The sequence below is a fragment of the Centropristis striata genome, chromosome 6 (genome assembly GCF_030273125.1).
Source record: "Centropristis striata isolate RG_2023a ecotype Rhode Island chromosome 6, C.striata_1.0, whole genome shotgun sequence".
Taxonomy (NCBI): Eukaryota; Metazoa; Chordata; class Actinopteri; order Perciformes; family Serranidae; genus Centropristis; species Centropristis striata.
In genome coordinates this window covers 32,538,525-32,563,815 of record NC_081522.1, presented here as the reverse complement: position 1 = coordinate 32,563,815, position 25,291 = coordinate 32,538,525, and the positions used below count along the sequence as shown (strand labels likewise).

The following is a 25,291-nucleotide window of genomic DNA, read 5'->3' as shown; positions in this document are numbered from 1 at the left end:
TTGGTTAGGTGTCTATTCTAATGTTGAAAGTGTAAAGTACAGTCATGGAAAAAAATATTAGACCGTTGTTTTCTTCACTTTATTGTTAATTTTTAATGCCTGGTACAACTAAAGGTACATTTGTTTGGACAAATGTAATGATAACAACAGAAATAGCTGATAAGTTTAATGTAAGAGCTGATATCTAGACATTTTCCATGGTTTTCCTGATAATAACCAAAATCCTTAACAAAAAAAAACAATGGAAAATGACCAAACGTGATGTTAGGAGATCTCCAACCTTCCAGAGCAGTTTCTTGTGTTATTTTGGCAATTAAACAAAAACATACTTTGGTGGTAGGTGGGGTTCAGAGGGTTAATATTTTAGGATGTGAAGATTTTAGCTATTATTTATTCAAAATGCTCCCATGTTTTATAGAATATGTTTAATGTATTCCATATGGAACTGGATTGTGAACCATGTTTATGTTGTTTTTTATATATTTTTGGTCTGAATGAATGCATAGAGTCATAAAAACAAAAACACAGGATCAACTGAGTCACTTTAAACATTTTAATCCATCATATTAGATTTTTTTTTTTGATCAAGAAAATCTAATAAAGGTAAAGTTTATTGGATGTAAACAAACAAACAGTAAAAAATAAAGGCACTTAACTTACATCACCTCCATAAAATAGCTTTTACTTTCTTTCTTTCTTTTTTTTTTTACAAATATTTACACACTTTTCATCACGACAGGGCAGCGAAGGTGACGGTCGGATTAAAATAGAAGATAATAACAGGAAAAAAAGGAGGAGTAATATGGAGTTTAAAATACATTATATCAGGAAGTGGGGGAGTTAAAATAGAGAGGCAGAAGAGGAGGAGTTTAAAAAATGATAACAGGAAGAAGAACACAAAGAATTTGATTAAGACCACAGTTTGTGCTGATGTGACGATAAAATCACATTTAAAGATTAATAATGATCTAATGATTAGAAACAAACGTTCATGATGGATAAAATATGTCTTAAAGGGAAATTAAAGTTAGTATCATATAAACGAGATCATGACTAATAAAACTTCATCACACCTTCACTTCAGTAACTGAAAATACATTCTGGTATCGAGAACAGACGGATGGAATGAGGAGTTAAAAACTAACTAGCTAGCTAGCTAACGTGTGTGTGTGTGTGTGTGTGTGTGTGTGGCCTCAGTGTGAGGAGCTGCGGTCGTTGGCGACGTCCTGCAGGCGGCGCAGCAGAGCTGAGTGGTTGTCTGGACAGACTCTCTTCGGGGACGTCTCCTCCTCCAGAGGGAGGCTGCGCTTCCTGGTCGGAGTCTCTCCAGTCCGAATCATACTGTTGATCTCCTGCAGACGCTGAAGTTCACACAGACGATACAGAGACAGGGGTCAGAGGTCACAGAGTCAGGTGTTAGGGAGGTTAAGGGCTGGGTACCAAGGTTATTATAGTTAACGAAAACTAACGAAATAACGAAAATTAGAATTGAAAAAACATTTTCGTTAACTGAAATTTAAAAAAAAAATAGAGTTTTTAAAAAAACGATAACTAACTGAAACTGTATTGCGTGGTTACAAAACTAACTAAAACTAACTAAAATTATAGTGAAAATGTCCTAAGATTTCGTTTTTGTCCACTTTTTTCATTCATAATTCAGTGTTTCTATTTGAACATGCAACACATGGTAAATATGTTTACTGAGACTGGGATGTCTACACTCCAACCAAAATTCAAAACACCCACAACTGTAAGAGTTAATAACCTTATTGGCGCTGAGATGGATAAACCAAAGGAAATAAACGCAACATTTATTATGACTACTTTGAATCTCGCACCCAACATATAGCCCATTACAAAAAAACTAATAAAAACTAAACTATAACTAAGCATTTTCATGAAATAAAAACTAAACTAAAACTAGAAAACTCACTCTAAAACTAACTGAACTTGAAAACAAAAATTCACAACGAAATTAAAACTAAAACTAATGAAAAATCCAAAACTATTATAACCTTGATGGGTATCAAACTTTGTACTTTTAAGGGTACCTCATTCCCTAACCTTAAACCAGTCGGTGCCTGAGATCATCTGGTTTATAGCTCGTTAGACAAATGATTGGGAACAAAAACTATACTTAAAAGTTCTCAACCGCGTTTATTTTCATTTATGGTCACGCTAACGTCTCTGTCCTCCACACACACACACCTGTGCGCAGAGCGGACAGCAGAGAGGCCTTGGTGAAACCCGTGACAGAGAGAGAGCTATACTTTGTCTCTTTTGCAGAGTGTTAGAGTCACTGTAGCCAGTGTTGGAATGTAATTAAGTACATTTACTCAAGTACTGTCCTTAAGTATAATTTTGAGGTACTTGTACTTTACTTCAGTATTTCCATTTTATGTAACTTAATACTTCTACTCCACTACATTTTGAGGCAAATATTGTACTTTTTACTCCACTACATTTAGCTGACAGCTTTAGTTACTTTCCAGGTCGAGATTTAATGTCAAAACATGATCAATTTGAAGTGGTTTGACATTTTTTTAATTAAATCTCATAACAGTATATCAAGTAGTTAAAATTACTCCTATCTTTACAAAATTAAAATGCTGCTTACATAAATGCATCAATACAATTAATGTAATAACATATTTAGAAAATATTTAACAACCTTAAAATCCATTCTGCATAAAGAGTAAGTTATATATACATACACACACACACACACACACACATATATATATATATATATATATATTTACATTTTCACCGATTTTTTTCACATGCTTGTGTACATAATATTTCTGTCTGATCTTCAGCTTTATTCGTCAGACCTGTCGTCCTTCTAATTCTAATTCTTAAGTTCCTTTTACTTGTATTTGAAATTTTTATATCTGCACTGTTTCATATTTTGTACTGCAACATTTCTGTGATTATATAAAGTATAAATGTTATTAAACATATCTGATGTTAACGTGTACGGTTTGTGTCTCACGTTGGGGGGGCTGCTGCAGATGTAGTAGTAGATCTTGTCTTGAGGGGTCTGTAGCGAGGGGGCGGAGCCTGTCTTGTGAGGTGAGATGTAGATGGAGTGTTTGCTGGACAGAAGCATCCGACGAGGGGATCCGGTCCTCATGGAGGGGTACGGACACAGAGGGGGGGTCTCCACCTGCACACACAGGTAAACACGTCCTTACTGTGATTGATATAAATATATAAATGTTTAAATATATAAATATAAGAAGTGTCGTACCCCCGCTGACGGCGAGCTCACAGAATATTTCAGAGCAAAGTTCCTCATCTGTTTGATGTAAATGTTGTTGTAGAAGTGGATCAGGTCTCCTCGCTCCTCCTCCCTGTCCCCCACAGTGAGGGTTTTGTTTGAGGTGTTGGTGGGGGTGGAGGGGGCGCTGCCAGGCTGGGGGGTGGGCATGGTGCTGCTGGAGCGAATACACACAGGACTGATGTCTCCACCTGCTGGGACCAGACACGTCAGTTAAAAACAAAAACAAGGAAAGAATAAAAAATATCCTTATACATGTCATACATTATAAATAAACTTTAAAGCTGCATTTATTAATGTTTTGGCTCATTTGAGTCAGATAGAAGTTTATGTCTGATATTTTCTCTTTTTTGTCTTTTATCTTTATCTTATCTTTGTTTTTGGTCTTAACCGCATCCTAAAGGAAATATCTGTCTCTTTGCCTGCTAAATGCTCCACACTGTTGATCAGACAGGAGTCACAAAACCAAAACTAGGAGCTAAGTGGACAGGTCACCAGACTATTGCAGGGCAGACACATAAGGCCTTTCTATTAGGTACTTTTCCTTCTAGTGAGCCACTATGGGTGTGGCTTGGGAGAGAGGATCCGCCCAACTTCACTGGTTAGCTGCTCAGGTAGCGGCTCAGAAAGTACCTGCCTCGGGTAGCTACTTTCTGAGCCACTACTAACTAGTCAACGCTGATTGGGGCGGCAACTTTGCGCATGCTTCAATTGCAGACTGAAGGGGTTAACATCTCCTGCTCTGCTGACTGTAGCTGGGAGAGACTGCGGGGGGACTGGGCCGCTTGTCAGTGCTTTGCGACGGTGCCTGCTACTGGTTAAGCAGAGTAGGAACGAGTCTCCAAAATTCTCCAATAACACCAGAAAAAGTCACTAGATTTGTCGCTAGTCACTTTTTTCAAAAAGAGTCGCTAGAAGGGTCTGAATAGTTGCTAAATATAGCAATAAAGTCACCAAGTTGGCAACATTGCTTGCCGCGTCGGCCTGTTGTCACATTCGAACTCCTTTGGTTAGCGGCTACAAAAAGTACCTGTATGGGAACAGAGGCAGATGGGAACTAACTTGCTAGCTGACTAACTAACAATCGTTTTCCAAAAAGTACTCAGTGGAAACACGCCTATAGAGACAGACATCCATGTCACCCTCTCATTCACACCTGGTAATTTAGAGTCACCAATTAAACCGAAGTGGATGTTTTTGGACTGTGGGGGAAGCCGGAGTACCGGTATCTGGTGAGAACCACGCTGACACAGGGATAAAATGCACACTCCACACGGCCGGAGTCGAACCAGCGACCCTCGTGCCGTGAGGGAAGAGTGCTAACCACCTTTGTTATACATGTGATGTAAGTTCAGATAAATCAATGCTGACATTTGATATTTGACACAGATAGCGTTTTTCTGGGTCAAACGCCTCCTTTGTTCCTGTGATAATAACTACTATGTGTGTGTGTGTGTGTGTGTGTGTGTGTGTGTGTGTGTGTGTGTGTGTGAATATGACCAGAATAAGAGTGTTTTGGTACCTGGATCCTGGCTGCTGTCGGCAGGTGAGCTGTGTTTGTTTGTCTCGTTGGTGTCTGAGTGACTTTTTCTCCTTCCTGAGATCAACACACTCCTGTACACCTGAAACACACACAAACACACACACACTTGAGTACAGTTTTTTGTGTTTGATGTGTATGCTGTGGTCAGAAATGTGACTGACAGGTTCTTACATTGCTGCTGGCCTGAGGCTGAGTCCGGTAACACTTCATGATGTTCTGGAACGATTTGTCTTCTTTGGTCACCTGATAAAAACAACAACACACACACACTTTTACTTTCACAGAGAGAAACACACACAAACACACACACACAGTACTCAGAAATACTGCCTGTTAACACACACACTGACCCTGGCCATGACGTAGACAGCACACATGAGCAGCTGGTCGAGATGCCGGTCCCTCATCAGCTCAGTGCAGTGAACCAGAGAATATTCGAAACACGTCCAGATTTTCCTCCTCAGCTCTGAAGAGATGTCTAGTTTGGCACAGAGGTCTCTGAGACGCACGCTGGCCAGGTGGTACACCTGAGAGACGGGGAGACGATGGGTGAAGTATCACAACGTACTGCTACACTTTTATACATATATAGTCTAACTTCTTATCTTTTCTAACCGTATATTGTTTTAACCGTGTCCTCTGTATATATATATATATACAGACTTTAGTTTCACACTATTTAATTAATTGGAAGCATAACAAGATCATTTATATTTGTAGTTAATGTGAAATTTTGATAGAATCTTATCCGAACGGTGTCCATTTTGGGATACAGTCACACTAAGTACATTTACTTAAGTACTGTACTTAAGTACAATTTTAAGGTACTTGTACTTTACTTGTGTTTTTCCATTTTATGTAACTTTATACTTCTACTCCACTACATTTTGAGGCAAATATTGTACTTTTTACTCCACTACATTTAGCTGACAGCTTTTGTTAGTTTCCAGGTCGAGATTAAATGTCAAAAACACGATCAATTTAGACTGATTAGACATTTGTTGAAACTAAACCTGTAACTAGTAACTGTAAAGATGAAATAAATAAAAAATATATCCGGTACCTTCCTGAAAAAGAGCGACAGCGAGCCTTTCCTCAGCGGGCTGCTGGTCGGCGTGGTGGCTGCAGGTTTGGTGAGAGCTGATTGGACGGTGAGCGTGCCGGTCAGCGTCTGTGCTGAAAGCGGCTGCAGCGTGGCGCCGCCCTGCCCGGTGACGCTCACCTGCACCGGGATGAAGGTGATCCCTCCGCTCTCATTGGCTATACCTGCAGAGGTCAGGGTCAGTGTCTGTTATTCATCATCATCATCATCGTTTAGGGTTCAGTGATACGTTTCTGCCGCCTTACCCTGCACCGGTATAGTGACCGTCTGCCCGTTGTTGGCGGTGACGGTGGCGGTCGCCATGGTGACCACAGTCTGCCCAGCTGGGATGGCGGTCACTAGGTTGGCCTGTCCCGTCTTGGTTGCTGCGGTAGGTGCCACTGTGCTGGCGGTGCTGGTGGAGGTGACTCGAGCCTCGCCGTCCACCGGGTCGATGAAGAGGCGGCGGCGAGCCTGGCCGGTGGGAGGAGAGCTGTAGCGGTCCAGCAGCGTGGTGGGAGACGGGGACACGCCTGCAGGACGGGGAGGAGGGATTATTTTACATCCATGGTGCGCTGATAGAGAAATAGAGTTCGTGTTTTAGACACATTTTATTTAAAAAGCTTTACATCACAAATGAATTAAAAAAAACAAGAAAAAAAATTGAAATTAAAAACTGCAAAATTAAAAAACTAAAAACGGCTACTTAAGTAAAAGTACTAATACCACACTGTGAAATTACTCCACTACAAGTAAAAGTCCTGCATTCAAAACTTACTGAAGTAAAAGTACAAAAGTATCAGCATCAAAATGTGCTTAAAGTATCAAAAGTAAAAGCAATCGTTATGCAGAAGGGACCCCTGTTTTATATGTTCTAAATATAATATTAGATTTCTTATCATTGATGCATTTATGTAAGCTGCGTTTTGATCTTCTCAAAACAGGTCTCATTTAAACTACTTAATATACTGTTATGAGGTTTTGCAGAATGCGACCCACTTAGAATGTTTTGTATATTCTAAATATATTATTATTCATGCATTTAAGTAAGCAACATTGTAATGTTGTTTGGTATGGCTATTTCTGACCACTTAATATACTGTTTTGTGGTTTAATTCATAAGTTTGTAATCACTTTAAATGCATCATGTTTTTTATGTTAAATCTCGACCTGAAAAGTAACTAAAGCGGTCAGCTAAATGTAGTGTAGTAGCAAGTACAATATTTGCCTCTAAATGTAGTGAAGTAGAAGTAAAAAGTTATAGAAAATGGAAATACTCAAGTACAGTACAAGTAAGTCAAAACTGTACTCATGTACAGTACTTGAGTAAATGTACTTAATTACTTTCCACCACTGGTTCCGTTCAACCTTATTTTCAGTGAGTAATTCTATGAAATGTTGTGCAAAGTGTCCCTCTCTGGCACTCTATATCTGTAGGAACAGCAGTAAATAAAGTTAAACTCACCTTTGATGGAGCTGTTGGTGAGTTGGTTGAGTTCAGGTCCGTGGTTGGCCGGGGTGCTCTCTTCGCTCTGTTCCAGATACTGAGGAGGCATCACCTGAAACACACCAGGACCACAGACCGTCACACACAAAATCTAGAAGTTTTATAGTATGTTTAATTCTTTGAGTGATGCTGAAGTGTCCGTGTGTGTTTAGGGACCTGTTGGCAGGCAGGGACCTGGTCTTTGGCCCCGCGGAGGCTCTCCCACAGAGGGGAGTCGCTCGTCCAGGCCAAACTCTCCAGAACCTGCTCTTCCACCTGGTTGAGGTGCTTCACTACCTCCCGAAACAGCCCCTGCTCCGAGCGCACCAACACCTCAATCACCTGCAGGTTTTAGATAATTCAGGATATTTCAGTGAGATGTCTTTTCTCAATTTTTTTCTTAATTATTTTCTTCTTTTGTGGCCTTGTATTTCACTGCGATACATAAAATATACATAAAATCCTGCAGCTCTATGGAATCAGCACAATCACAGCCAGAAGTAGAACGAACAGAAAAATATCTTTTGTGCAAAATAACACAGTTATAATGACAAGAATCATAAAACAAAGGGGGAAAAGTTGAATTTTTCAGATAAATTATTATTTTTTCCATTTGAATAAAAAGGATTCTAAATATACAACACTTTCCCATGTGCCCACAAATATCATGAATGTTGAAGAAAAAAAGTTTGCTCCACATTTTCTACATATTGAGCTATTTCCAGTCTCTCCTGTCCTCTCCTCTCTGGTCTGTGTAAATAGATTTTCACCAGAATTAATCATGGCTTCAAAGTGTTGCTGAGGAGCAGAATTTAATTTTTTTTAACAGGAACTGGTTAGTGCATTAGTGCACCATAGACTGTATAAATAAGGTGCAAAAACTACTTTTGTCAAGTTTTAAATAAGACACGCAGAATAAAGTGATTTTTACAGAAATATCACAGAAGTTTAAGCTTTGTTTTTTTGGTTCATTTTCTAATGGAAACACTCATAACTGATGATCTGTTCAAGGACCACCGGAAAATTCAAACGCTGACGATAATATCTGTTTTTACAGCTTCTTTCTATGATAACAGTGGGTATTTGCCGATAGATCAGATTATTGATACCTTGTAAAACTGATAGGCAGGCAGCTGGAATATGGAGATCAGGTTGGGGAAATCTCCTGGAGGTCTGTAGGAGAAGACGACGATCTCCAGACAACAGGTGAGCAGTGAGCGATGGAAGACGTCCTGCTCCAGAATACACTGAGAGACACACACACACACACACACACACACACACACATAATGTCAGTCAGCTGAGAAAGGTAGAATATAGTAATAATCAGTCGTGGAAGAAGTATTCAGATCTCTTACTTAAGTAAAAGTACTGTGAAATTACTCCACTACAGGTAAAAGTCCTGCATTCAAAACTTACTGAAGTAAAAGTACAAAAGTATCAGCATCAAAATGTACTTAAAGTATCAAAAGTAAAAATACTCATTATGCAGAATGGACCCACTCAGACTGTTTTATATGTTCTAAATATAATATTAGATTTCTTATTATTGATGCATTTAAGCAAGCAGTGTTTTAATCTTCTCAAAACAGGTCTAATTTAAACTACTTAATATACTGTTGTGAGGTTTAATTTAAATTGTGAGGTTACACTTTAAATGTATCATATTTTTTATGTTAAATCTTTCCCTGTAAAGTAACTAAAGCTGTCAGCTAAATGTAGTGGAGTAAAAAGTACAATATTTGCCTCAAAATGTAGTGGAGTAGAAGTATTAAGTTATATAAAAAGTTACATTCCACCACTAGTGATAAAAAATAGAAAGGAGTAAAACATGGTTCCATAAAGCTCAGGTCTATTTGTTCAGTTTAAAGAGGTAAAAAAGAAGAACTCACTGAGAGGTCGGCGTCTCCCAGAATCATCTTCTCTCTCTCTGTGATGGACTCCAGGATCCTGAAGTAGAGCGCCTCCGCCAGGTGGAAATACTTCACCGCCATGTCTACGATGACGACATCAAGGACGTTTATTTAGTGAGAAATCTACTCTGTTTTCTGTTCATGTTTCAGTTTGTAGACATACCTTTGCCCATCCCTCTGCTCTCTGCACCGCTGCCCTCATAATGCTGACAGAGCAGCTCGAACATGTCCTTCAGTCGCTGTTTGATGACATCACTGGGGTCTCTGGCGCAGTTCCTGAGGTGAACATTTAAAGTTATATCTAAACGTCGTGACTGAGCTGTATGGTGAATCCTGTTTTTAAACAAGCTGCTGCAGATTGAGGAACATACAGTACCTGAGAGTTTCTGTCAGCTTGGCGCTCGGTCCCTGTTTGGTTCCTGACAGCAGCGTGTGCAGACGGCCCACGCTCTTCATGGCGGAGGAGACCGGAGACGCCAGGCTGTTCTCCTGAACGTACTTCCTCCCCGTCAGAGGGGTGGACACCTTCAGAGCTGAGGCCTGACAGGAGCAGAGACAACAGGTGGGTTGTTTTACATTTTATGGGTTCATTTAGAGCAGACCTGGGATTAGGCGGCCTGTTGGCTAAGGTTACCCGGAAATTAGAAATCAATGCAACCTCAGGGCTTTTATTTTGAAGGCGATTTACGTATGTGTGCATGCATGCATACACACCTGCACACAAACACTGAGTTACCTTGTTAATTTGTGAATAACACTTCTTGTTTTTTTACATAAAGTTAATAAATTGCAGGTTCACTTCATAACATAGATGCTCTATATTGTTTTTGTGGTTTGAATATATGTTGTGTTTAAAATAAATGGAGTAGTTATAGTAGTTTTCCTACTATATTTGACTTACTCCACATTAACATTGTTATCATAACATGTATTTTTACCAGTAGCAGCTCAAAACCAGAAAATTTACTGCATTTCATAAAGCAATGAAATTAATATTGAGCAGAATTTATTTAAGAGTTTTGGTCCGGCCCTCCACAACCTTCACAGTATCTCATGTGGCCCCTTTGGAAAATCAATTGCCAACCCCTGATTGAGAGCAATAAATAATAAAAACAGGTAAATATAGAAACATAGGTCTCACAGTGAGGCTAGTGTGAAGCCTGTAAGTGGCGCTGTCCTGGTTCTCAGCGCCCTCAGACAGGCAGGGCCCCGGGGTGCCAATGTCCTCGCTCGCCCCCTCGTTGGTGAAGATCCTCTCATCCAGACTGCCGGTGGCCAGAACGTGTTCCTCGTACACCCGAGTCAGAGACAGACTGCGGAGAGAAGATAGGGGAAAACACACAAATGAACTTCAAATACAAAAATATTAAGATTTATGTTTGACAGGACTGGTTTTGAAGCTCAAGCACACCAGATTATATTAAAAAAATTAAAGATGTACATAAAATTAAGTATTTTCTGTCCAATCTTTCCAGATCCGTGTTTGAAAACATGATTTTTTTAACTCAGTGATTCTGAGTGACAACACTCACAAACTGTCTCCGAAGTTCATGGGATCCAGAAATCCAGTCAGACTGTCCTCTTTCCCTCTGATGATCTGTGAGAGAACAACAGAATCCATCAGGCTAATGTGCAAGAGTGAGTGAGTATGTGTGTGTGTGTGTGTGTGTGTGTGTGTGTGTGTGTGTGTGCGCGTGGCTGTGCGCACATGGTAGAGTTCATATAGCTCTGATTTTAAAACAAAACAAAAAAATGTAAATAGAACAGAATGCAATAACATGCTTAACCTTTTTGATATATTCAACTGAAAACTATACAAAGACAATATATTTTATCTTTTACCTGATCAACTTGATGGATTTTTGTAAATATATGCTACTTCAGAATTTATTGCCAATAACACATTTCAAAAACGTTGGAACAGGAGCAACAAAAGACAGAGAAAGTTTAGCAAAGCTCTGACTGGCTTTCCTATATAATGGATGTTGTAAATAAAATATCTATTTTTTTGTTTTTTCTTGTTGGGGGCTAGTTTGGATTTAACCAATTCCCATTATTGCTCGATATATGCTGTGCCTTCCTATGCCGTATAAAAAAAGCTGCTTGTCTTAGGCTGTTTCAAGGAAGAAAATATATATTTGACTGAAGTGTTGATGTTCAGGAGAATGTGAACAAACACACCTGTGCAGCTTTTATTATTACATGTTTGTGTCTCACCCTCTTGTGGAAAAGTTTCTTGATGAAAGGTTTCCAGAAGTGTTCTTTGACTCCTTTCGCCTCCAGCACCAGACCGTCATGGAGCTCACACAGCTGCTCCATGAAGCAGTACGGACCTGAAGAGGGCCGGTAGTCTTTACTGCCAAAGTCCTCCGGGAGACCTGCAGGACACGAGACACGCAGAACAGATGAGTCACCTGAGGACTAGACTGTATTTTATTCATCCATATTACAGGAGAGAAGACAGAGTCTGATCAAACATATGTTGACTCATACAGGAAGAAACCATTTGTTGTTATAATCCTCAACATTTTTTAGATCAAGGTTATTTTTTATTTGCAAAAATCATTCAATGTATTTATTATTAGTAATTATATCTTCATATAGTTTCTTTTGATTAACATTATTGATATCATTTAGATCCACTTTTATCCTGTGATCCATTGGTCCCCTATTCTCTGTCCTCATTGTTATTTATTAATTGTTTGTTTTCTTAGTTGTTGGAGATGTTTTGTTGTTTGTTTGTTTTTTTATACCAATTTTGTTTACTGCTTTTGCTTTTATCCTGTAAAGTGTATTTGAGTACCTTTTAAAGCACAATACATTCATTCATTCATTATATTTGATTGAAATCAGTCTGCTGACCCAGGACTATAATTTGAAAGATTAATTCTTAAAATGTAATTTTTGTTTTTATTTAATTTTTATTTAAAAAGAAATATATATTATTTTTATTTTATATTTTAGTTTGGTTGGATAACCGTGTAAATCTAATTCTGTTTTCTGTTTCTATCTTGAATCATTCACATTGTTTTTTTTAAATTCTGTATATAAATATATATAAATATACAGCAACATCCTCTTTTACTGGAACTGAGGAATCAGTGAGGCTTCATGGCTTTAAGTTCCCTGCTGTAATTTAGTTCAATTTTCAACGTGTAGAAAGAAAAAAGTTTGTTTCCTGTCTGAACACTGTTTGACATTTATGGTGTCGGAGACATTTCCTTCTACTGTACAATAAAGTAGAGGGAGGTGTGAGGAGGTGGAGCAGGGGAAACAGGAGAGGAAGACAGTTCAGCTCTTATAAAAACTGCTGCTGTTTGGAATAAGTTCAACAGAAAAAGAAAAACTTTTGATTTATTAAAGTACAGAACTGATAAGCAGACTTCCTTCACGCCGCTGCTGATTTATTTTCATGACTCTGGGATGTGGTTCAACATCAGCAGAGTTACAGCAGAACTGTCTTGAACTAAAGTGTCAACCAGCTAAAAAATCAGACTCTGACGAAAGATCAATAATAATCTAAAGGTTTTGCCTCATTAATTATTTTCACTTTTCCAAGTTAAACTGTTAAACCTAAAACTCAGAAGATGATTACATATTTCTATTTTATTATTACAGTTAATCCTGAGGAGAACGTGAATGATGAGAGCAGTAAATACAGTGACGAGATACGAAACATTTCAATACACAATGTTTTGGAGATTAGACTAAGTGAGAAAAAAAATATCTTGCTTTGATAAACAAATATGTTTAATATATATTTACACATTGCAATATTGGATTTGTTTATAATTCTTGATGCATTAATGTTTTTGTTGCTGGTAAAGGTGGCGCTCATTTTAATAAATAAATATTATCAGATATTACTTTACATACTGCTGGGCAGCTTGTCAAACATTTTGCAGAAATGCGACTCGTTTCCAGGTTTGTGAACTACATTTCATCACAATGCGTCCAATAATAGTTTAGATGTTTCAGCCGTGCTGCAAAATAAGAAATCCTAAATTATTAAATATGTTGCTTTTTGTGATCAGGAGGAAGATTAAAGTGAAAAGAAGTCTCTTTCTGCCTCAGATCTAAGGGTGAACAGTTAAAAACCTCGGGATATTTTAAGAGGATGCTGCAGCGTGGATCAGAGCGGACTGAGGTACCTCTGAAGCTGGGGTTGAGCAGGTCCTTCCTGGCGTTACACAGCAAAGCGTTCGTGAAGACGAGGTCGAGGGCGCACAGCAGCAGGTGGTACGAGTTCACCAGGTCGTCGCTAATCATGGGGAAGTTCCCTGAACGAGAGAGGAACCACAACATGAATCATGGTGTCTGCAGGCTGCATCGGCTCAACGTGACAGTAACACAGCCAGATCACCACGGGTGGGTTTCAACTTGAGACATCAGAGTGGAGATTAATGTGGATTTAAACTCTCCACATCAGCAACACTGTGGTTCTCCTGAGCAAAAAAAAATTTAAATCCAGAGTGTGTTTCACATCACGTCCTGCTGTTTAAATCACCTTCTCAAGGACACAGGTATTCCACAAGCGTTCATTTGGATACATGATCTGAACTGAATTAAAAATGTGCCAGCAGTTTCCTAATTTCAGCCCCCTCAAAATGGAGGTTCCCTTTTATTTCCCCAGGTGAGGTGTGAACACCTCATTGGTTATGGAGGCGTATTGTGTATTTTTCTTGGCTTTACTTTGTTTATTTAGAATAAATATCCTTTTGGAATATTCATGCTTTCCATTTAATGTTGTACACTACAAACAATATGTTCCTATATAATATATATAATATGCCTCTTCTATGAAAATAACTCCAAATTCCTTCAACCACTACTAAATATTAATATGGAATTTGATTATAATGATTAAGTTAATTATTAATCAGTGTTCCAAATTGATAGTTTAGTAACTCTGACTGATTCAGGTGAACTGGCCATCATTTCTCTGTTTTACAGAGTGGTGCCCCATTTCTACATGACTTAAGTAAATCAAGTCATATTATATTTTATTATCATAATAATTATTTGCCATAATTGTTAATTCTGATAGCCACCCAATCCCACCTTTGAAAACCTACCATTATATTGTGCATCCTGATTTACTCCTTTTCATACATCTTTTGACGCCCAGAGTTGAGGCATAGTCCCTCACATATTTTGGTGCCCGTTTAGAGGTACCCATTTATATATTTGATGAGGTATAATCAGTTGTTCAATATATTTAATTTAGGACATCCTAGGTTCACTATATTTGTGGCGCCCTCAGCGAGAGGAAATTTATATCTGTAACCAGATATGCCTACAGTCTGAATGAAAAAATACTCTCTCTGCTGCATCATTAACTCCAGAATGTTCTTTTTTCTGAACTCAACAAAGACAGGAGCAGAAATTACTTTGACTTTGTCTGCTCCCTGTTTTAAATAAACCAATAAAATAATATAATTCTTATGAGTTTTGTTGAAGAAAACAGACAGAACATATTTAGAAACATTTTGTCAGGACATTTTGAGTAATTACTGTACGTCATAAATTACATTTTAGGGCTTGCATTCAGTAAAATAAAATTCACATAAAAATCCTCTGAAACAGGCACTTTGACACATGGACCTCTGTCTCTGGATACATAAATCAATCTGGATGAATAGAAATAAATAGAAACAATAAATGTTTACCTTTAGCATGGACAAATAACACCCAGCAAAAGTTAAAGACCTCGGTCACAGTGCAGGGATGGCGTCTGGAGAGAAAAACACAAGGCAAGTTAAATCAAAACGTTGGTGGACCCTAAAGAGGTCCAAAGAGGTCAAAGGCCAAAGCGTCTCACCTCTGTTTGCGGCTGCGGTGAACTCGCGGCGGCTCCTCCAATGGCGCCTTGAAGATGGCTTTGAAGATGGGAACGTACTTCTTAAAGATGACGGCCGACACGGTGAAGTTTCTCTCCAGCTTGTGGGTGCTCTGACGGAAGTCCTGCGGCAGGTTGGACATGTCCTGCCACTTTTTCATCTTATTGAAGAACTCAATCAGGCTGCACACACCAGAGACAACACAAGAGGGATAACACACCAAGACCGACCACCAACCAAACATCTGTCAAGTACTACTACATATTTTGATTGGTCGCACAGGTGCACCTAATTATATGCAGGCAATTAAATGACTCAGACCCAACATTATCAGCAGAGTGGAAAAGAACATATTTAATTTAATATTTAAACATGTGCATTGCACTTAAACATTTTCACACAGTAGTACTGCTGGCATCAAACTCTATTTTACTTCATATGTCAGCTCCCCCAACATTTCTGGCAAATATGGCCTCATTGACATTTATTTGTACCTTTATTCTTGTTTACAGTAATTTAGTAATGACCGTAATTTCTTAAATTATTGGCGATAAGAATGGGAGTTGACAAAAATCACAATTCTTAAGATGTGTTATCGTGCCAAAAGTGGTGGTGAAAAAATTTGGATGCATTTAAACTATGCGCTGGTGCAACTGAATAAAAAAGCTTCACTGTAACAGTGCAACCAGCATCCGGAGCCCTTTATATCTGTGTGTGTGTATATATATTAATTAAAAAATGGTTAGTCTTAATTAGTCTTAGTGTACGTTTGCTGTTTTGTGTCCATGTCAACATACAAATAAAAAAAGGAGAGAAACAGAGAGAGAAACAGCAAAATTGCACAAGTGTATTGTGGGCCTACCTCATCTCTGAGCAGCGCAGGATTCTGGTCAGGGAGACGTAGTTCCCCTCAGCGGTGCCTTTTCCCACCGTCGGCACAGACGACCTGCAGGCTACGTACAGAGCACACGCCAGCCAGTGCAGCTCACTGCCCTGCACACCACAGATGATAGTTAATAGTCCTGCATTCAAAACCTTACTTAGGTAAAAGTATTCATAGTTGGGTAGAAATATAATGTAGCAGAAAATGGAAATACTCAAGTAATGTACACGTACCTTGAATTTGTACCCAAGTACAGTACTTGAAAGCTGTACTTGGGTGACTTACTTTTTTTTTAAATTAAGTTTTAACATAAAGTATTTGATAACAACTGATGTCAGTGGTGGAAAAAGGTATTTGGATATTTTACTTTTTTTTTTTTAAATATCACACTCACACACACACAAAATACTCTGTTACAAGTAAAAGTCCTGGTTAAGTTTAAAAGTATTAGTAAGAAAAAGTATCAAAAGTCAAAGTATTTATTATGCGGCAGAATGGCCCCCGTCATTGTGATGCTACTGAATCATATACTATATTATCATATTATTATTACTTTAAAATTACTATATCTATTGTTGCTGGTAGTAAAAGTACTACTTTTGAGTTTACAAGTTAGTAGTCCAACTATCAACAGTACATCTTTTTTTGTTGCTAAAATGTTTAACCTGAAAGTAAACTAAAGCTGATATAGAAATGTAGTGGAGTATGAAGGATAATATTTTGCTCTAAGATGTAGAGGAATACAAATATAAAGTAACAGAAAATGGAAATATTCAAGTAAATGTATGTAATTGTTGTAGAATAATAATAATAATGACCCAATGGAGTAACAATATATATTAAATTAACTCCACACAATGAGAATCTTACTGTTGTTTATCTTTTCATCTCTACGTGACAGTAATATGTTCATGGTTTGGACTCTTTGTTTGATGATTATAACTGTGATATTACAGCAGGTGTATTTTATTATTACATTTTACTAACCAAACAATTAAGGGGAAAGGAAAATTATTGTTAGTTAATTGTTATTTGCATCCTTAATATATTCAGCAGCATAAATAACAGTTGCAGGGTTATTATTTATCTGTGAGGGTTAATAGAACTTCTCAGGGTTTATTTTCTTTCTTATTCTTAAATGTATCACTATTCATTTTTGTCCATTTGTATCCACCAAAGGGTTCAGATAAGGAATGGTTTGAATGCTCTGTTTCTCTTCACATGCATCTTTAAATATGATTATCATTTTGAGTACATGTACACACATAAATGTGACCTTGTTTATATATATATTTCCATTATTTCTGTTCCTGTGTACTTCATGTTAAGTCGGGTGGACATGTTGTTTACTGTATTGTTTTTTTTAATTGTTTATGTTAAAACCTCACATGTCTCTCTCTTTCTAACATTTTTTTTTTCTTTCTCTTCCTCCTGCACACTTTTTCTCATCACACAGTGACTACTTTCTATCCCTCCTCTCAGAAAAGTATAAAAAAACATTAAATACATACAAGTACCTCACAGCTGTGTGAGGCCAGTACATTTTAGTTGCAGTAGTTATTCTGCACAAGTGTGCAGAGACATTTCAGGTTATAGTTTCTCTATAAATAAACGTATTAACTAGTCAGGTAGTGGCATTAATCCTCATATCAGGTTACACTGAGTCATGTTGGAAATCCTCCCCTCTAGTGGCTTCCTGCCTATCACAGAGTATTATTATTATAATTATTATTATAAATACCATGTAATGCACTGCACAGTATTACATGCAGCAGTGTGTATTTTACATTATGTTTATTTAGCATGTCAGTTAGCTGTTTGTAGGAGGCAAACCATCATATTTACAGACATAAGCGTTTAGAAAATGGGGTGTACGATGTTTTACTGGTTGAAATGAGTAACTTAGACTCCAGACTGTTATTTTAAGATAGTTTTGTCAAAGTAAATCGATAGAAAAATGACTGAAACAGACGTTAGCATTGTTAAATTTGTGGATTAACCTAGCTAGCAGCAGCGTTACGGTGCATATGGACACAGCAGCACAAACAGTTTAATACTATACGTATTCATGTAAAATATGAAGTGTAGTTTCTACCTCTAGAGTGAAGTTCCTGCTGATGTTTTGGTAGGTCTTCCACGCCTCGCTGCTCGCCTCTTCGTCCATGTTCAGAGCCCGACACAGATCCTCAAACCCTGCTCGGGCTTTCTGCACAAACTCATCCTCCTCGCTCATTTTTTACCTTCTAGAACTAATTTAACAGTTAAAATGTCCGTTAAGATTAAAGAGAGGAACGCCGACAACTACCACAGGCTGTGTTTGTGGAGCTGTTTACCGCAATATCACCGTAACAGCGTTATTACGGTGCTGTACGGTACACGGCTGTGTACAGTGTGGCCATTTAAATGTCCTTTGACTGACAGCTACTACGGAGCGCAGCCGCCAACGACGTACCGAGGGGCACGTTACACTGTGAGATACGTCATTTCTGTACGTAGTAACGCAGAGAATACAAAAAGCAGCGTAACTCACCCCAGCCCACTAAACGTGCGTAGCTGCGCATGAATGGGTGGGTCGACCTGTCAATCATAATACTACGACTTCCGGTTGTATTTGTTTTCACTCGTCCTCATGCCGGAGGTGCTTCAGGAAAACAGCGAGTACCGCTTTAAATTGTGTTTTCTAAAACCCACGATCATTAAAATGACTTTAGTACAGATTTCTAAATATTTTTAGTTTTCAAATAAACCTTCGGCTCTTTAAAGAACAGATTTCCGTCAATATAAACATTTTGGAATTCAGACTCCGACTCTTTGAATATGCTATTTAAAGAAGCATGCAAGTAGTTTTTATATAATTATCTCATATAGTAATTTTTACATCATTGTTAAATTATTTTTTAAATATATATCTTGTATAAAATGTGTAAAAACGTGTGCAGCAGATTTGAACTTTTTCACATTAACATAAGATTGGAAATTGTAAAAAAAAATATATATATATATATAAATATATATATATAAAATGTACAGTACTTCTGAAATGTTGTGAATTAATGAAAAAAAGGCTGAAGTACACCCTACAATTGTAAATACAGTACCTGAGTACCAATACTCCATGTTCAGTACAGTATCTACAATCATCAACGTATGTAATGTGTAATGTAATAACTACGGATATGTACTTTAATGTATACACTTATTGTTATATATTTAAGTCTAAATTAACAATAATTAAAATAAACTGAAATTAAAACAAACTCTGGGCAATTCTGTCCACATTTTTATTGCAAAATAAAACACAACTTTTTGTGTCATAGCAAAATACACAGACCCTCGTACACAGGCTATACTGGTTTTCAAGTTTACTACTGCAGTATAATCAGCACCATTACTGCAGTATTTAGGTTCAGTATTGCAGTATTTTCAGGTTCAGTACTGCAGTATAGTCAGGTTCAGTACTGCAGTAAAATCAGGGTCAGTACTGAAGTATAATCAGGGTCAGTACTGCAGTAAAATGAGGGTTCAGTACTGCAGTATTTTCAGGTTCAGTACTGCAGTATTGTCAGGGTCAGTACTGCAGCATAATCAGGTTCAGTACTGCAGTATAATCAGGTTCAGTACTGCTGTATTTTCAGGGTCAGTACTACAGTATTTTCTGGTCAGTACAACAGTTTTTTCAGGGTCAATCCTGCAGTATAATCAGGTTCAATACTGCAGTATTTTCAGGGTCAGTACTGCAGTATTTTCAGGGTCAGTACTGCAGTATTTTCAGGGTCAGTACTGCAGTATAGTGAGTAGGTTGTAGGTCACGGTGTCCCTGATGACCTCAGCAGTGCAGTAAGTGTCTCCTTCGTACGGCTCTGTGTCCGGCGGTCTCAGGTAGTTTCCAGAAGACGCCGTCTCGACGTTCCATTCGGGGAGGAAGGCGTCGCCGCGGTTCTCACAGATGTTGTGCAGAACGCAGCACGCCGCCACAACCCGGGGCATCATGCAGACGTCGATGTCGCTCTTCTTCAGCAGGCACCTCCAGCGTCCTTTGAGGCGCGTGAAGGCGGTGTCGACCACGGACCAGGCGGAGGTCAGCGTGTAGGTGAAGCGGCGCTGCTCAGGAGACAGCTGGTGCTCCTGGCTGTATCCTTTCATCAGCCACGGCTTCAGAGGGAACGACGCGTCGCCGATCAGGTGGACGGGGATCTCCACGCCGTCAGACACGATGGACTTCTGAAAGAGACACTTTTACATCAGCTCATCTGACCAGAAATATATTCATTTCTGTAATGTATGTATTCATTATTATTACTATGCTTAAATAATAATTATTACTATAATTATTGTAATTGTTACTATTATTATTAATATTAATAATAATCATTCATGTTTTTGTATATATCTTTCAAATATGTATTATTATGGTAATAATAATAATTATTATAATTATTAATAATATTTTTGCATTTGTATTTATCTTTGAAATATTATTTATTTTTATTGCTTTATTTTAATTTAATTTATATTATTTTGTTATGCATGTATTTATTTTTTATCACTATGGTTATAATAATAATAATAATAATTATTATTATTATCATTATTGTTATTATTAATAATAATAATAATAATAATAATAATAATAATAATAATGTTTTTGTATCTGTATATATCTTTCAAATATGTATTATTTATTTTTTATTGTTTATTATTTATTCTATTTAATTTATATTATTTTGTAATGTATGTATTTACTATTAATACTATGGTCATAATAGTTATTCTTATTATCATTATTAATGTTTTGGTATTTGTATATATCTTTCAAATATGTATTATACATTTTTATTGCTTCTTATATTTCATTATTTTTTCTGTCTGTTATATTAACTACTGACCATTTCTTTAATGGATAGGTTTCCTTGCAGAGTGTTACTGTACCCTCACCTGTCGGGGGAACAGGTAACCATCAGGCCGGTCCTCTGCCTTCAGGTACAGGTCTGAGCTGGACAGCACCGTGGCGCTGCTCGTACTTCCGGGCCAGCCGGCGTACACGTCAGTGAAACTGTGAAAAAAAAATATAACAAAAATCATCAAACTCCAGAGGTGGAAGATGTACCCTGACGTTTAACTGAAGTCAGAGTACCATAATGTACAAATACTTAAGACAAGTAAAAGTCAGAAGTATATGTATCATATATACTGATGATATACTGATACAGAAGTATCATCAGAAGTACATCAAATAATTTACTTAGAGTATCTAAAGTAAGAGTAATCATTGTATGGGTGAAGATACTTTATATACAGTTTAGTCCAGTGGTCCCCCAAGTCTTAACATATAATTATTCTGAATGAAAACAAGAAAAAGAAAGTTGTGATAAACACATTTGTGGTTCTGAGGCAGCAGAATAACATAATTTCACCACACAGGTTGCACGTGTGCTGATAATCTAACTGTTAATGTGTGTTTTGTTGTAGTATTTTGCAGCATTACTGTAAACACAACACAAAAAGTCAATATATTGAGTCCAAAAAACCCCCGATTGTGTCCATTTTTATATCGAACGATAAGTCGATATAGTAATTATCTTGACAGGCCTAACCGTTAAAGGTTTTTATTATTATTATTTATTTACCAGACTCGGTGGTCCACCACGGCCTGCAGCAGCACCGAGTGCCAGCCCCTCCGGTTGATGTAGTGGTCCGGGTTGTCTCTCGGCGGGGCGATGGGGATGTGGGTCCCGCCGATGGCCCCGGCACACTGCGGGTAGCAGCGGTCCTTGAAGGCCCGGATGGTGTCGTCCAGCCGCTGCCCGGTCGGGAGGGACACGACCCGCCGGTACAGCCGGTCCACGATGGCGGAGGTCACCTGCCGGACGATGACGCACACGGTGGCTATCCCCACCCCGAACATCCCGGCGATGGAGCGGTACTCCCCGGACCGGGCGAACCACCACAGGGTGATGGCCAGCCGGCGGCGCGGCTCGATCGGGGCCCGGTAGTTGGTCCTGCGGCGCTTGATGGCCGGTCCGACCCGCTCCACCAGGTAGTCGAAGGTGTCCCGGGACACCCTGAACTGAGCCTTCCACTCCTCCTCGTCAAAGGACTCGGCCAGAGTCCAGAAGTTCTGCCCGTGGCTCCGGTTCCGGACCCAGACGGGTCTGTTGGTGGTGGTGATGAGGCTCAGGATGGCGGCGATGGAGGACAGCAGGAAGGCTCTCCTCCGGCGGAGGTACTGGCGCCGCCGCCGGTCCCGCTCCATCAGCTCCCGGGCCCTCCTCTGGTTCAGCAGGGCTGTCTGGAGCCGGTACAGCTCCAACACCTGGTCCCCGAGCGGCGGGGGGAGGTTCAGGGTCAACACGGAGCTAAGTAGGGCAGCTGTTAATGATGTCGGAGCCGAATGGCCCGGGTCCGGGTCCGCCGGGTCCGGGTCCATATTGGACTAGCACCGAGCCCGGCGGAAAACAGACTTCTTCTTCTCTGGTTTTAAAAGCGGTAGGAGCAGCGTGCTGTTCACCCATTACCGCCACCTGGTGGAGACCTGCGGAAAACGACTCCTGCCGGTTTCCTCCTGGTATTAATTATATTGTTTTATAATATCGTCACCCTGTTAAAATAATCGTCTAATTCATTTTTACAAGTGTAACATATGACATTTATTGATCATTTCACTCAAAAAGGAAATAACAAAGGATGGCTATTGGCATAGTAATAACACTGTGTGTAAATTATGTAACTTAAGAGAAATAAATGACTTTTTTGAACATGCCTTTGTGACTTAAGCAAGATATGGTAACACTTTATTTTGAAGGTGTCTACATAAGAGTCACACAAGCCTGTCAGAAACATGACATGACAAGTATCATGAGCATTAATGTTACTTCAAAGTGTCATTAATGTTCATGACACATCCCATGTCATGTTTATGACACGCTCATGTCACTCTTATGTACACACCTTACACACATAAACTAAACAATCTCCCTATAGCTCTTCTTTGCTGGGTTCTTATCTGATGCCTGTGAATGTGGCAAATTGTCAAAGAAGTGATGATCTTAAAGGGGTAAAATCACATGATCTGATCAACTGAGGATGTAGGCGATTTTACCATAGGTGGCCGCTACATGAGGAGATGATTTAGGCAAAAAGAATGTTTTTGACAAAAAATGACTGAGACAATTACTTTAACAGTATGACGATATTCTAACCATAGAAACAGGTTATAATATTTCTATTTATTTGTTTAATTGTATAATATTCTAATTAAATAAGAGATAATATATGTTAAAATAATTGATTATTTTCTATATTGGTAAATGGTTTTATGCTTTATTTCTGCTTCTCTGTGGTCTGTCTCTGTTCTCTGTGAGTGACGCAGGTCACTATCAAAGGTCAAACCTTGACTGTAATAAATATCTCTATGCATTTATATTAAGTCAGACAATATGATTTGATACATTGATTGTGTTTGTGTGTTAATATTGATGTAGAAAACTATGATTATTTTAATTACATATATTCCATTTGCTTAAACTGATTAAGATTCTATAAATCACAAAGAATGACATCCAGATATATTGATACACAGTTTTTGCTGTGTGTGTATGTGCGTTTGTGAGTGTGAGTGTGTGTGTGTGTGTGTGTGTGTGTGTGTGTATGTGTGTCTGGAGAGGGGAGACCACAGAAGGCCGAATGAAAATCCCGTGTGAGAATCTCTGTAAGTCATAACAAGGAAAAATGTTTGTGCTAACAAGTTTGTTAGCAGGCCACAAGGCTTTGTTATGGGCAGCAGTGATTGTATTGCCCAGGTGGCCTGATGTGTGACGGTATGAAAGAAGACTGGCGAATGAGCGGATCAAGAAGGCGGGACTTCCTGGAAGAAATCGACCAGCATGTTTTGTAAACAAATGTTAGTATTTTAATGGGTTCCAGGGAGGGAGTCGTGGTTCAGACTTCACGAACTGAAACACGTCTGTTTGTATTCAGGGACATGAGTTAATTTTGAGCCCGGAGATCTCTGTAAAGTGCACATTTTTTGACGTATTGTAATAAAACTTTTGTTAAACTGAGAAACTTGGACGTTCTCCAGCTCTTCATTTCCCCATCAAAGAATGCGCAGAAAAATGGTGAGGTTTTTTCTGTTGGTGACAGATTTTTTCTGTCGGTGACAGATTATCAATTTTCAAGGTTTCCTCATGCAATTTTTCTAACATATAATATATTCTAGCATTAAATAAGTTGTAATATTTCTATTTAATTTCATAATTTAATATTTATTTTCTAACATAGACATATTGAAGTAATAGTGATTTAATTATAATATTATTATATTATATTTATATATATATATATATATATATATATATATATATATATATATATATATATATATATATATATATTATTATATTATATTTGTGTTTTTGAGAGCAAAACTTATGGCACTGTAACTAAAAAACTTTATAATAATTTGCGATTTTTAAAAAAACATTGCAAATTAAAAGTTTTGTTTTCAAATCCAAAAGATTTCTAATGAAATTTTCAAAGCAATTAAAGCTTTTTATGTTTTCACATATTGTTCCCAGTATATATGATATGATTAAATTCCATTTTTTATACATTCTAAATATATTATTAGATTATTAATATTAATGCCAAGGTAGGGCTCATTCAACTACTTAATACACTGTTATGTGGTTAAATTTATAATCCTGTGTAATCATTTTAAATTGATATATTTCTTTATGTTAAATCTCAATATGTAAAGTAACTAAATCTGTTAGCTAAATGTAGTGGAGTAAAAAGTACAATATTTGTCTCAAAATGTAATGGAGTAGAAGTATAAATTTACAAAAATGGAAATACTCAAGTAAAGTACAAGTACCTCAAAATTGTACTTAAGTACAGTACTTGAGTAAATGTGTTACTTTCCACCACTGGAATAGCCCGGTGTCTCCCCCTATAGGAGCAGAGAGGAACTGCAGCTTGTCTGTGTGGTGGAATAAAAACTCTGCAGACTGAGAAGGGAAGTCTTTTGCTACAGAACAACACAGATAATTTAAAAATAACTACAAGCACTTTCAGATGTGTTGATGGTGAAATTTGCTGATAAGCTGCTGCAGATTTACAGGAGCCATAAAACAAACATGCACTCGGATCAGTTTTAGCTGCAGCTTTAAATACAGGTTTATCAGCTCAAACTGTTAATGCAATTCATAGCAAACAGTCTGCTTCTCTCTTCCCTTTTGTTTCACTTCCTCTTAACCCATTC

General features: G+C 38.1%; 2 protein-coding genes across 2 annotated transcripts; both read right to left on the bottom strand.

Annotated features, from left to right (window-relative positions):
• Window positions 1–244: 244 nt before the first annotated feature.
• rbl2 (retinoblastoma-like 2 (p130)) lies at window positions 245–18,432 on the bottom strand. The gene is made up of 22 exons (XM_059336067.1): window positions 18,125–18,432; window positions 16,009–16,139; window positions 15,128–15,328; window positions 14,976–15,040; window positions 13,458–13,586; window positions 11,524–11,684; window positions 10,839–10,903; window positions 10,448–10,619; window positions 9,688–9,846; window positions 9,470–9,587; window positions 9,286–9,389; window positions 8,503–8,640; window positions 7,571–7,735; window positions 7,373–7,466; window positions 6,174–6,440; window positions 5,890–6,092; window positions 5,177–5,353; window positions 4,998–5,069; window positions 4,806–4,905; window positions 3,254–3,477; window positions 2,996–3,169; window positions 245–1,361 (listed from the first exon to the last, which is right to left on the bottom strand). The coding sequence occupies exons 1-22, from the start codon at window positions 18,260–18,262 to the stop codon at window positions 1,194–1,196; spliced, it is 3,225 nt and encodes a 1,074-aa protein (XP_059192050.1). The 5' UTR covers window positions 18,263–18,432; the 3' UTR covers window positions 245–1,193.
• An 850-nt stretch (window positions 18,433–19,282) lies between these two features.
• Window positions 19,283–22,932, bottom strand: LOC131973472 (uncharacterized). Its single transcript, XM_059335478.1, has 3 exons — window positions 21,657–22,932; window positions 20,965–21,082; window positions 19,283–20,250 (listed from the first exon to the last, which is right to left on the bottom strand). The coding sequence occupies exons 1-3, from the start codon at window positions 22,454–22,456 to the stop codon at window positions 19,804–19,806; spliced, it is 1,365 nt and encodes a 454-aa protein (XP_059191461.1). The 5' UTR covers window positions 22,457–22,932; the 3' UTR covers window positions 19,283–19,803.
• Window positions 22,933–25,291: the final 2,359 nt, after the last annotated feature.

Coding starts and splice junctions, on each gene's coding strand:
- rbl2 (XM_059336067.1), bottom strand. CDS start 18,262: ATGAGCGAGGAGGATGAGTTTGTGCAGAAAGCCCGAGCAGGGTTTGAG. Junction 9,588..9,687: donor GCGCCAAGCTGACAGAAACT/CTCAGGTACTGT, acceptor TTAAATGTTCAC/CTCAGGAACTGCGCCAGAGA. Junction 4,906..4,997: donor AGCCTCAGGCCAGCAGCAAT/GTAAGAACCTGT, acceptor TGTGTGTTTCAG/GTGTACAGGAGTGTGTTGAT.
- LOC131973472 (XM_059335478.1), bottom strand. CDS start 22,456: ATGGACCCGGACCCGGCGGACCCGGACCCGGGCCATTCGGCTCCGACA. Junction 21,083..21,656: donor GTGGTGGACCACCGAGTCTG/GTAAATAAATAA, acceptor TTTTTTTCACAG/TTTCACTGACGTGTACGCCG. Junction 20,251..20,964: donor GTTACCTGTTCCCCCGACAG/GTGAGGGTACAG, acceptor TGTCTCTTTCAG/AAGTCCATCGTGTCTGACGG.